The 14,411-nt window shown below is 44.0% G+C and overlaps 1 protein-coding gene across 1 annotated transcript in view; it reads left to right on the forward strand.

The window, feature by feature from the left end:
* The window catches only part of LOC145393759 (acylcarnitine hydrolase-like), a 33,231-nt gene that overhangs the window by 1,921 nt on the left and 16,899 nt on the right, over window positions 1-14,411 (forward strand). Inside the window, exons 2-3 of the mRNA XM_080267809.1 lie at window positions 5,397-5,406; window positions 11,564-11,707. Coding sequence (XP_080123935.1) covers window positions 5,397-5,406; window positions 11,564-11,707 — 154 coding nt within the window. The remainder of the gene's footprint in view (window positions 1-5,396; window positions 5,407-11,563; window positions 11,708-14,411) is intronic.

Genomic DNA, 14,411 nt, shown 5'->3' on the forward strand with positions numbered 1-14,411 from the left:
GAAGCTCATTAATTATGCTTGAGAAAGAATGTAGTGGTAGGTGGTGGTGGCGACCATCATCCACTCAGAGGAGTAGACTGTAGCACCAGTCGAGCAGGGCAGTACTCCCGAGGTGGATGGAAAGCTGATGACAGGGAGTGCTGGAGCTCCCGTTTCATCAGCCCTCAGGACCAGTTCCTGACCATCCCCCTTTGCTGAACTTTTTCAGTGTCTCAGTTTCACAGAGAGTAGGCCAGCATGCTCTCCAGTACAAATTTCTCTATCTACACCAAACTACATGCACAGTACACACTACACTTCCTATTCAAAATTCAACAAAAATGGCGTCTCTTCATCAAGCCTCGGAGTCCCCAGGGGGGGGGGACCATAAATGCCCCCACCATCCGCCCCTCTCCCGATGACGACTCGAGGTGCCTGGAACCACTGTCTGACTCTCTTCTTCTTCATTTCTGCAACATTCGTGGCCTTTCCTCTAACTTTCGCTCTGTTGAGCACCACCTCTCCTCCTCTAAACCTCACCTTTTTATTCTAACGGAGACTCAGCTGTCTGAGGCAACTGACAGTAAACCCTTTTCTGTATCCTCCTACTTTCTCTATACTCATTTCAAAGCCAAAGGTGGCTGTTGTGTATATATACGCAACGACTTATCTTGCTCTCGTGTTCCTGAACTCGATTCTTCTGAATTCTCTACACTCTGGCTTCGGCTTTCCTGTCATTCTCTGACTAAAATATATCTGTGCTGTCTACTTATCCCCTAATTCTACTGACTATCAAAAATTCTTTGACTATCTTACTTCTACGATGGAACACATTCTATCCATTTCTCCTTTCTCTGAAATCTCCATTCTTGGAGATTTCAATGCTCACCACCACCTTTGGCTCTCCTCTCCTTTCACTGATCCACCTGGTGGACAAGCCTACATCTTTTCTATCCTTAATGACCTAGAGCAGCTTGTACAGCACCCTACCCATATCCCTGACCGCCCTGGAGAGAGCTCCAACATACTTGACCTCTTCCTCACAACTAATCCTTCTACTCTGTTATTCTTTTCTCTCCGTTGGGCTCCTCCGATCACAACCTTATTACCTTAACCTGTCCTATCACTTCGGTATGGCCTGTGGACCCTCCAGGGAAACGTCGTCTGTGGCATTTTGGAGCCGCGGACTGGGAGGCCCTCAGGCAGTACTTCTTTGATTTTCCCCGGAATGATTATTGCTTCCATGGCCGGGAGCCATCTGAGTGTGCCTTGCGCATTATGGAGGATATTCTCTCGGGCATGGAAGCATACATTCCCTTCTCATATCCTTTGACTAACGCAAGAAAGCCTTAGTTTAATCACGCTTGTTCTAATGCTGTTTGCAACAAGGAGAGTGCCTACAAAAGGTACCGGAGCCAACTCACCCCTGAATAACATCTTTACGTTTCTGCCCGGAATCGTGCTAAGTCTGTTCTTCGCTCTACTAAAAATAATTTCATCCATACTAAATGCTCTCAACTCTCCAACTCGAATTCTTCCCGCTCCTTCTGGCACCTTGCCAAAAATCTTTCTAACAACTTTATCTCATCATCCTTCCCTCCTCTTTTCTACTCTGATGGTTCTGTAGCTATTTCTTCTGCTGATAAAGCAGATCTCTTTGCACAGACTTTCTCCTCCAATTCCACCTTAGACGATTCCAGTGCTGTTCCTCCATCACTTCCCCCCTCTGACTTCCTCATGGCTAACATTAAAATTTCTTCAGTTGATGTATTTTCTGCCATCACTGGCCTCAGTACTAACAAGGCATATGGGCCTGATGGGGTCCCTCCTGTTGTTCTCAAGAACTGTGCTTCTGTGCTTACACCCTCCCTAGGCAAACTCTTTCGCCTTTGTCTGTCAACTTGTACCTTTCCTTCTTGCTGGAAGTTTGCTCTCATTCAGCCAGTCCCAAAGAAGGATGACCACTCCCATTCCTCCAACTATCGTCCAATTGCTTTAACGTCCTGTATTTCAAAAGTTTTCGAGTCAATTCTCAATAGAAAAATTTTAAGGCATCTTTCCTATCACAACCTTCTTTCCGACCGTCAGTATGGGTTCCGTCAGTGACGCTCCACTGGTGATCTCACCTACCTTTCAGACTCCTGGCCATCCTCCTTTCGGGACTTTGGCGAAAGCTTTGCCATTGCACTTGACATCTCAAAGGCTTTCGATCGAGTCTGGCATAAGTCTTTAATTTCCAAACTGCCCTCCTACAGTTTCTGTGCCTTCATCGCTAGCTTCCTTTCTGGTTGTTCTATAGCCGCTGTTGTAGACGGCCATCGTTCTTCTCCTAGATCTATCAACAGTGGTGTTCCTCAGGGCTCTGTCCTATCACCAACTCTCTTCCTTTTATTCATCAATGATCTTCTAAGCTGTACATCTAACCCTATCCACTCATATGCTGATGACTCCACCCTTCACCTTTCCATTCGGTTCCTGCAACGCCCATCTCAACAGTTACTTCAACAAACAAGGGATGAGGCTATGGCACACCTACTGTCTGACTTGGCTCGTATCTCTGACTGGGGTAAAAATAATATGGTTGTTTTTAATGCATCTAAGACTCAGTTCTTACACCTATCAACCCGACAAAATCTTCCAGGTATACCCACCAATGTTTAATAATATTCAGCTTAATCCTGCATCATCCTTGAACATGCTTGGGGTTTCATTTACTCGGGACTTATCTTGGAAAGATCATATTACACCTCTTGTAAAATCTGCTTCCAAGAGATTGGGTGTGCTAAGCCGACTCCGCTCTTTCTTTACCCCTGCACAATTGTTGACTCTATACAGGGGTTTTATCCGCCCCTGTGTGGAGTACAACTCTCATGTGTGTGGGGAGGCTCCCCACATACAACTCTTCTCAATAGGGTGGAGTCAAAGGCTTTTGGTCTCATTAACTCTCCTTCTCTTACTGACTCCCTTCAAACTCTGTCTCTTCGCCGCTCTGTTGCATCTTTATCTCTTTTCTATCGCTACTTTAATGGTCACTGCTCCTCTGAACTGTCTGCTTGCATTCCTCCACCTCTACGACGGGCGCGTATCACCCGTCTGGCAGCAAACTCTCATCCCGTTTCTGTCCAACTCTCTAATGCAAGAGTTAACCGTTACTCCCAGTCTTTCATTTATGCTACAGGTCAGCTCTGGAACTGTCTCCCTCTGTCTGTATTTCCTGCTGCCTATGATCTCCAGTCTTTCAAACGCAGTGTGTCCAGGCATCTCAAAATGATCGGATCTTGAATTTGGCTCTCTATTGTATTTTTTTTTATTTTTTTTTTTTGAGGGAACTGTTACTGCGGGCTCATGGCCTTTGGTTCCTTCTTCCTCGCATTAAAAAAAAATAAAAAATAAACTCACTTGATGTAGTGCTGCCTACTTCTTGCTTAGCCTCTATCATTCTTTTTCTGTACCTGTCCTCCTCTCTTCCTATTTCTCCCATCTTTCCTGTCACTTCTTATTGCTTTTCTTTCCTTTACAGGTGGCTTTACATTGAGTGACAAGCCAAATGGTTTCCTGTAAGCCAAGAAACCATTTACAACGCTGGGTGGTAACCATATAACCAAACCATACGTGTTCCCTACGTGTCAACAAGTGGGTTGGTGGAGGGTTAGTGCCCCTCCCCGTAAAACAAATAACTCAAAGTCAAATGGCCACCCCTTATGGGATTATGGCGTCTGGCAATAGATAGATAGATAGATAGATAGGAAAGGAGAGGGAAGAAATTACAAATACGGGAAATTTTAGTGAAGATCAATATTTTACACAGGGAGTATTGGCCTTCTGATTAGATCCTGTCAGAGAGCGATTTATTCTTTTCACCCCCTTCCCCCTCCCGTGACAGTTGTAGTTGTGGTGGTAGCTGTGGTTGTAGCAGTAGGTAAAGTGATCGTTGTAGCTGTGGTTGTAGCTGTAGGTAAAGTGATCGTTTTAGCTGTGGTAGTAGCTGTGGTTGTGGCTGTAGGTAAAGTGATCGTTTTAGCTGTGGTAGTAGCTGTGGTTGTGGCTGTAGGTAAAGTGATCATTTTAGCTGTGGTAGTAGCTGTGGTTGTGGCTGTAGGTAAAATGATCGTTTTAGCTGTGGTTGTAGCTGTGGTTGTGGCTGTAGGTAAAGTGATCATTTTAGCTGTGGTAGTAGCTGTGGTTGTGGCTGTAGGTAAAGTGATCATTTTAGCTGCGGTTGTAGCTGTGGTTGTGGCAGTAGGTAGTGATCATTTTAGCTGTGGTAGTAGCTGTGGTTGTGGCTGTAGGTAAAGTGATCATTTTAGCTGTGGTTGTAGCTGTAGGTAGTGATCATTTTAGCTGTGGTTGTAGCTGTGATGGTAACTATAGCCGGGATGGACTGGTTTGGCTGAGACTCGGGTAAAGGAATTCTCCCCACGTTAATGCGGGCACGTCACAGGGAAGTATAGTACGTTTTTGTGATTGAGGTGAAGATGCACACACACACACACACACACACACACACACACATGGTAGATACATTGAATCTCTAATAGATTGCCTACACACACACACACACACACACACACACACACACACACACACAGATAGATACATTGATTGTCTGATAGATTGCTTACACACACACACACACACACACACACACACACACACACACACAGATATATACATTGATTGTCTGATAGATTGCTTACACACACACACACACACACACACACACACACACACACAGATATATACATTGATTGTCTGATAGATTGCTTACACACACACACACACACACACACACAGATATATACATTGATTGTCTGATAGATTGCTTACACACACACACACACACACACACACACACACACACACACACACACACACACACACACATATACATTGATTGTCTGATAGATTGCTTGACTGATAGATAGTGATAGATAAACAGACAGACAGATAAATAGATACATTGATTGATTGATAGATCGCTTGACTGATAGATAGACTGTGATAGATAGACAGACAGACAGATAGATATGTACACAAAAATGGTCCAAATAACACAGAAAATATTATAAACTATTTTGAGGTCTATCTATCTATCTATCTATCTGTCTATCTATCTATTGCCAGACGCCTTAATCCCATAAGGGGTAGCCACAAACAAATCGCCTCCATGTCGCCCTGTCCCCCGCCATTTCACTGCCCTGCTCCCAGCTCACACCCCTCTCTCTCATATACCTCTCCACTCCATCCCTCCATCTCATCCTTGGCCTCCCCCCCTCCACCTCACTCACATAAACTCTCCTCGTCAGTCTCTCACTCTCCATCCTCTCCACATGGCCAAACCCCGAATTGCTTGTTAAATATCACTGGCATCCTCGTCTCCATGTTCAGTACTTGTTCCAGAGTTCTTTTTAATACAGAGACCTTATGGTAGGTGCTGGCTGCTATCATCCACTCACTTGATGTAGTGCTGCCTACTTCTTCCTTCACCTTTATCATTTTGTGTGTGTGTGTGTGTGTGTGTGTGTGTGTGTGTGTGTGTGTGTGTGTCTGCTCTTCTTCCTATTTCTCACTATCATCCACTCACTGGATGTAGTGCTGCCTACTTCTTCCTTCACCTTTATCATTTGTGTGTGTGTGTGTGTGTGTGTGTGTGTGTGTGTGTGTGTGTGTGTGTGTGTGTGTGTGTGTCTGTCCTCCTTCCTATTTCTCACTATCATCCACTCACTGGATGTAGTGCTGCCTACTTCTTTATTCACCTTTATCATTCTTTTTCTGCGTCTGCACTCCTCTCTTCCTATTTCTCACCATCATCCACTCACTTGATGTAATGCTGTCTAGTTCTTCACCTTTATCATTCTTTTTCTGCATCTGCCCTCCTCTTTTCCTATCTCTCACAACCATCCACTCACTTGATGGAGCAAAAATATCGACACCCTTATCACCACTGTCTTCGGGGGTCACTGCATAGCACACTGTTATCACGGGTGTTTTAATCTAGCAAGCGATAAGATCAAGGGCCACTCCTTTATCAGCCAGCCTTATCATTTCATCTCATCACCTTGGTATGGCCGGGAAAGCTGAACGAGGTGATCAGGGTAGGCTAGGAAGGTGAGTTAAGCAGGTGGTACAGACAGGAGAGTGAGGGATGATTGGCTAGGAAGATGGTAATAGATGGTAAGGACTGGAAGCTGGTGAGTTTAGGAAGCTTGTAGGGTTAGGAAGGAGTCTGGCTAGGACGATGATGCTAGGAAGATGGTAAGGTTAGGAAGGTGGCAGGGTTAGTAAGCGTGAGAGGCAAGGGAAAGTAAGATTTTGATGGTAAGTTAGGAAAGTGGTTAAGCTGTGTTAGAAATATATCAGGCCATTTTCAGTTTGTTTATGGTGTGTGTGTGTGTGTGTGTGTGTGTGTGTGTGTGTGTGTGTGTGTGTGTGTGTGTGTGTGTGTGTGTGTGTGTGGAGAAGCCAATAAGATATGAGGAGATTAGGACCAGACATTACTCACAGGAAAAAAACAGATGAAGCAGGGTTGCCTAGTGTGGTGAAGGAGTGATGGTGAGTTGGCTATAGATCCAGGGCACCATAACCAGCACCATAACCAGCACCATAACCACTTCAGTAACTGCACACCATAACTGCAATAACTCTATCTGAACTGTATAACTCTGCAAGAATGAGATGGTACTGTCAACTTCTTCCTTCACCTCTATAATTCACTTTGCGTGTCTGCCTTCCTGTCTTCCTTCACCTTTATGATTCGTTGTGTGTCTGCTCTCCTGTCTTCCCTCACCTATATGACTCGCTGTGTGTCTGCTCTGCTGTCTTCCTTCACCTTTATTATTCTTTTTGCGTGTCTGCTTTCCTATCTTCCCTCACCCTTCTGATTCTTTTTGCGTGTCTGCTCTCCTGTCTTCCTTCACCTTTATAATTCTTTTTGTGTCTGCCCTCCTGTCTTCCTGTTCCTTTTTATTGCTTTTCTTTCCACGTCAGACAGCCATACATTGAGTGACAAGATTCATGGTTTCCCGTAGCCCAGGTAACCATTTACAACGCTGGGTGGTAACCATATAACCACATAACGGGGTGATGAGCATACTATGGTGCCCCTGTTAACTGGGTGCAGATGCAGATGGGGGGTACACCCAAGAACCAAACCTACACTCTTTCCCGATGTGGCGAGAGAAGAGTTGGTTCACCGAATGGAATGGTTTTACAGGAATGATTGCTTGACTGCAGTTGACGGGTCTGCTTGGTCATGCTATCTCGAACGAATTTATTGACACTAGGAGAGATGTAGGAATACACTGAGGTGGTTTGGACATGTGGGGAGAATGGAGAATGAAAGACCGACTAAGAGGGTGTATGTAGGTGAGGTGTAGGGAGGGAGAGGGAGGGGGAGACCGAGGATGAGGTGGAGGGATGGAGTTGAGAGGTATATGAGGGTGGGGGGAAGGAGTCGTGGGGAGGGCTGTCAAATGCTGGGTGACAGGGCGACTTGGAGGCGTTTTGTCTGCGGCCACCCTTTGCGGGATTAGGGCGTCGGGCTATAGATAGATGGATAGAAAGTAGTAATCTCTGTCAACCCCATCTATATTCCATCTTTATTATCCTTACCACAGTCAGACGGTTTTATTCTGCTACTGGAAGGCTTCTTATGTCAGACTAAATCCTTTACTACCTGAGGCCTCTCCTAAGATTATTTATTTTTTCTTAAGTAGCAATCTGTCTATCAATTGCCAGACGCCTTAATCCCGTAAAGGGTTGGCCACAAACAAATCGCCTCCATGTCGCCCTGTCCCCTGCCATTTCACTGCCCTGCTCTCAGCTCACACACCCCTCTCTCATATACCTCTCCACTACAACCCTCCATCTCATCCTTGGCCTCCCCCCCCCTCCACCTCACTCACATACACTCTCATCGTTAGTCTCTCACTCTCCATCCTCTCCACATGGCCATACCACAAGTAGCAACAACACAGCATAAGACAGTAAAAGAGTGAATAGTAATAAAGGAAGGAAAGTCGTCTCGGCTGAGGGTAGTAAAGGAGAGTAAAGGATAGTAATGAGGAATTGGAATATCTCTTAAACAGATTAGTCTCTCGATGGAAAAAGAAAGAAAGAGAGAAAGTGACCAGCGCAGTGGGTAATTCTCTGAGTTAAAAATATATAAAACACACTGGTAGAGAGAGAGAGAGAGAGAGAGAGAAGCTTCGAGTCATGGTGAGAGAGCGACTGTGGTGATTGTGGTGGTGGTGGTGGTGGTAGGGATGCGTGAATGCAAGGTCAGTATTGGTGGAATCTTGCATCTCGTGAGGGGTGTGGCGTAGTGCTTGTGGTGCAGGTGAGAGAGAGAGAGAGGAGCTGTGGTGAGTATGGAATAGATAGATATAATGTAATAGATATAACTACTTTGTCTGTCTACCTATCTATTGCCAGACGCCATAATCCCGTAAGGGGTGGCCATTTGACTTTGAGTTAGTTGTTTTACGGGGAGGGGCACTAACCCTCCACCAACCCACTTGTTGACACGTAGGGAGCACGTATGGTTTGGTTATATGGTTACCACCCAGCGTTGGAAATGGTTTCTTGGCTTACAGGAAACCATTAGGCTTGTCACTCAATGTAAAGCCACCTGTAAAGGAAAGAAGAGCAATAAGAAGTGACAGGAAAGATGGGAGAAATAGGAAGAGAGGAGGGCAGGCACAGAAAAAGAATGATAAAGGCTAAGGAAGAAGTAGGCAGCACTACATCAAGTGAGTGGATGATGGTCGCCAGCACCTACCACTAAATATAATGTAACAGATACAATTAACTTCTTTGTCGTTCTGTGTAAATTACCAGAGAAGACATATACAGACAGTAAAATCAGTCTCAGATTTACTAGGAACGGAATTTACTAACTGACAGTATAGGTGGAACTCAGATCTAGTAAGGCAGAAGGACATTAATAAAAATCTATAGCCACACTGGACAGGTCAACTCTGGAACTGTCTCGCTCTGTCTGTATTTCCTACTCCCCATGATCTCCAGTCTTTCAAACACAGTGTGTCCAGGCATCTCGAAATGAACGCTTCTTGAATTTGGCTCGCTTTCGTATTGTTTTTATTTCTTTCTTGGAAGGAACGGTTTGCAGGCTCCTGGCCTTTGGTTCCTTCTTCATTGCATAAAAGACAAAAGTCTCCAAGGCCTCAAAATGACAAAAAGTAGAGAGAGCCACCACCAGCAGAGATAAATTGATAAACAGGGCAAATGTACAAGCAAGATAAGTGTTCCTGTGCTTAAGAGGGAAGGCGCAGGCAAATAAAGACACTATGTACCACGACCCTGTTTCTCATCCATTCATTATATGCTTTCTTCTTTTGTGCCACAGCCTGTCTCACCTCTTCATTCTACCATGCTGTTCCCTGCACCCCGTTTCGTCCTCTCTTCACCCCACACACCACCTCACATGCTGCACATATTTCCTCTGTGAATATCTTGCACACACCTTCCACGTCCCCCATCTGCTCCAGTCCATATTTACCCAAGCGTTCCTCCACTTCTCTCTTATATTCTGCCTTTTTCTCATCCTCTTGTAGCCTGTACCTAATGACAAATCACAAAGAAGGGGTAAACACTTCAAGCTGGGGTTTCGTTCGTGTGGCAGGATCTAAAGAAAAAGCCAAGCTGTGTGTGTGTGTGTGTGTGTGTGTGTGTGTGTGTGTGTGTGTGTGTGTGTGTGTGTGTTCGTTTCCTTCACGAGAATGGTAATAGATATCGACCTAATTCTTTTTTGTATTAGGTCGGGGTAAGTCCAGGGAGTGTCAGAAATATATTAAAATAAAGCTATCGCACGCAACGCGACGGCGGAAAATTGTCGGCAATAGCGACATGTGGAAATATGCAACAATCATTTTTTCGACATTTTGGTCAGAATTGGTCACTGTGGGCTCAATAACGAAATGGAAAAAAAGATACTGGTATTTGCGAACATATCGTGATGGAAAGGCTATTAAATGGTCTTGGATTTTAGTGGGCAAGTATTAGTTTGTTTATACCGTGTGAAAGGGGGGTATACTGACAGCCATACTATCTATCCATCTATCTACAGCCCGACCCCCTAATCCCACAAAGGGTGGCCGCAGACAAAACGCCTCCAAGTCGCTCTGTCACCCACCATTTGACTGACCTCCCCCCAACTCATTCCCCCCTCTCTCATATACCTCTCCACTCCATCCCTCCATCTCATAATTGGCCTGCCCCTCCCTCTCCCCCCCTCTCCACTTCACTCACATATACTCTCCTCGTCAGTCTCTCATTCTCTATCCTCTCCACATGGCCAAACCACCTCAGTGTGTTTCTCCTAATGCTTCCTATCACATCCACATCCACACCACAACGCTCCTAGTTAGTCTCTCACTTTCCATCCTCTCCACATGGCCAAACCACCTCAGTGTGTTTCTCCTAACGCTTCCTATCACATCCACATCCGCACCACATCATAAGGAGGCTATCAGCAAGGAGGATATCCATGCTATTTGCAACATAAAACAGTCCCACCTGATTGCAAACATTCATATTTGCACCACCACATTGCATTCTCAACTCTGACAGGCAAACTCAGCAACACAGCAAAAAATGGTGGCGAAAGTGATGATAATTTTGGAGAATGATGAGAGTGATAATAATATGTGTTTAAATAGTACGTTGTTCTGTATGTATTTTAGCTGCGAATCAAGAGAGTTGTAGTGATATTAGTAATGATGATGATGATGTTAATGATGGTCGTGGGTGTGATAGGAAAAGGTGGTGAATATGATGATGACAATATTGCGGATGTGACAGGAAGCGTTAGGAGAAACACACTGAGGTGGTTTGGCCATGTGGAGAGGATGGAGAGTGAGAGACTAACTAGGAGCGTTGTGGTGTGGATGTGATAGGAAGCGTTAGGAGAAACACACTGAGGTGGTTTGGCCATGTGGAGAGGATGGAGAGTGAGAGACTAACTAGGAGTGTTGTGGTGTGGATGTGGATGTGATAGGAAGCGTTAGGAGAAACACATTGACGTGGTTTGGCCATGTGGAGAGGATGGTGAGTGAGAGACTAACTAGGAGTGTTGTGGTGTGAATGTGATAGGAAGCGTTAGGAGAAACACACTGAGGTGGTTTGGCCATGTGGAGAGGATGGAGAGTGAGAGACTAACTAGGAGCGTTGTGGTGTGAATGTGGATGTGATAGGAAGCGTTAGGAGAAACACACTGAGGTGGTTTGGCCATGTGGAGAGGATGGAGAGTGAGAGACTCACAAGGAGAGTGTATGTGAATGAGATGGAGGGGGCAGAAGGAGGGGGAGGCCAAGGATGAGATGGAGGGATGGAGTGGAGAGGTATATGAGAGAGGGGTGTGTGAGCTGGGAGTAGGGCAATGAAATGGCGGGGGACAGGGTGACATGGAGGTAATTTGTTTGTGGCCACCCCTTACGGGATTAAGGCGTCTGGCAATAGACAGACAATAACAATGTCCTTTTCTCATCTCTCCAACAGAATGTAAGAAGCCAAAATGAAAACTTTTCTGATGATGATGATGTTGGTGGTGGTGGTGGTGGTGCAGGGTGAGGTGGAGGAGGCCCCTGTGGTGAAGACTGAAGGAGGGCTGGTGAAGGGCGTGGTGGAGAGAACAGAAAAAGACACAGCCTTCTGGTCGTATCGTGGCATTCCTTTCGCCCAGCCTCCTGTCGGCAACTTACGGTTCAAGGTAGGTGGGAGCTGATTAGTTTTCCAGAAGGTGAACAGAGGAAGAAAAAAATTACTTGTGAACTGATTATTTTTCAGAGGATGAACAGAGAAAGAAAAAAATTACTTGTGAACTGATTATTTTCCAGAGGATGAACAGAGGAAGAAAAAAATTACTTGTGAACTGATTATTTTTCAGAGGATGAACAGAGGAGGGAAAAAAAAGAAGCTGAAAAAAAATAGTAATGATATGAATGTCAACAGATGTATGTGTTTATCCAAGCAGTAACACTTGACAGATCTTACCTGTTGACCTTGTACCTGAAATCACCTTACACACCATATCAGTAACCAGGGTTGACATTGATTAAATCAAATCGATTTAATCATGGGATTAAATCGTTGACCCTTTGCTAAAAATATATATATATATTTTTTTATTTCTTATTTAAAAGTTAACAAATATAAATTCTGAAGGTTTACAGAAGTAGTGTAACACTTTGTATTGGCATTCATTTATTCCGATACTTAAGCATTAAGTCAGCAGATTTTGGAGAATGGTGCCATTAGACATTGCTACATCGTATGGCAAAATATATATATATATATATATATATATATATATATATATATATATATATATATATATATATATATATATATATATATATATATATATATATATATATATATTTGTGTAACTAAACATCGAAATGATTTGTACATGTGAAATAATAAGCCGTAAATCACCAACCCAGCCATAACACTAGGTGGCTGTGTTGGGTCACTTAAGGCCATGTCATAATAATATCAACTTAAGACTTGTCTATGTGGTAATATAATCAGCTTTGGAATATACTGTGTGTACTACCACTGGCAACCCAGCCTTGAGCAGCAGTGTACAGACAGCACTTGAACAGGTATGTAGGTGGGGTCTGGCCAGTGAACCATCAGTGCACAGACAGGACAGGAAGTTAACAGTATTAAGTAGACTGTTTTTGAAATATTGTATTAGCTATATTATAAACAGAAAAAGCAAATAAGAAATTAAATCAATCAATAAAAAACATCACCACCCTTAACCAAACGTAACTCTACTTAAACCAGCCTTACTTAATCCCGCCTCCCTCAGACTTACACTACCCCAACTAAGCTACTAATCCAGCAAGTACATAGATCCCATACCTAATCTATTCCTGCCAACTTTCCTTTACGTTATTTCTCGTGCCTTTCTCCTCGATAAACTTCTCTCCGTAAGCCAGAAAGAGAGTGAGTAATACTAGGCTTTATATATCCAACAGCAGACGTGATGTGAGCTACCGTTACCCTAAAGTAAGGTTGGATAGGGTTATGATAGGTCTTAGGTAGGGTTAGATTAGGGTAGGTGAGGTGAGGTCTGTATTTCCCACTGCCTATGACCTCCAGTCTTTCAAACGGAGTGTGTCCAGGGATCTCGAAATGAACAGAAAGGAACCGTTCTTGGATCTGGGTCTCTTTTTTTTGTTTTGTTTTTTCTTGAAGGGAACAATTTACGGGTTCCTGGCCTTTGGTTCCTTCTTCCTTGCATAAAACACACACACACACACACACACACACACACACACACACACACACTCCTGGCCTTTGGTTCCTTCTTCCTTGCATAAAACACACACACACACACACACACACACACACACACACACACACACTCCTGGTCTTTGGTTCCTTCTTCCTTGCATACAAAACTCACACACACACACACACACACACACACACACACACACACACACACACACACACACACACACACACACACACACACACACACACACACACACACGGTTTCGTCAAGGTTAAGTACAGCAGCACACACACACACACACACACACACACACACACACACACACACACACACACACACACACACACACACACACACACACACACACACACACACGATTTCGTCAAGGTTAGGTACGGCAGGATAGAGTTAGGTTACTGATTTGAGGGGCAGTAAGGAGAACCAGGCAATCTTCAAAATACGCCTGAGTCCCAACACACATCAGACACCCATGCGTATGCCAAGAGCGCCCAGTGCAAAGCCAGTCCACGTTTCCAGTCACCGAGGCATGGAAAACCCAGCGTAAAGCCATCTTATGAGAGATTTATTTTATACTTTTAATAGCACAGTGCTCTTAATATTGTGCAAAAATTATATGAACGTATCCAAAAATAAATCGCTAAGGAAGAGGTGTTAGGGTGCTTCCTTAACCGACGGGAGTACATGACAAGAACTGCTTATCATGAGCGTTGATGATGATGATTGATTGATGATGGTGGTGATGATGATGATGATTGATTAATGATGGTGGTGATGATGATGATTGATTGATGATGATTGATGATGATGATGATGATTGATGATGATTGATGATGATGATGATGATTGATGATGATGATGATGATGATTGATGATGATGACTGATGATGACGATGATTGGTGATGATGGGTGATTGATGATGATGATTGATGATGATGATGATTGATGATGATGATTGATGATGGGTGATTGATGATGATGATTAATGATGATGATGACTGATGATGATGATGATTGATGATGATGATTGATGGTGATGATGATGATTGATGATGATGATTGATGATGATGATGATGATTGATGATGATGATGATGATTGATGATGATGATTGATGATGACGATGATTGATGATGATGGGTGA

Source organism: Coenobita brevimanus, chromosome 3 (genome assembly GCF_032717465.1).
Source record: "Coenobita brevimanus isolate Jiangsu-jjx chromosome 3, ASM3271746v2, whole genome shotgun sequence".
In the NCBI taxonomy this organism is placed as follows: Eukaryota; Metazoa; Arthropoda; class Malacostraca; order Decapoda; family Coenobitidae; genus Coenobita; species Coenobita brevimanus.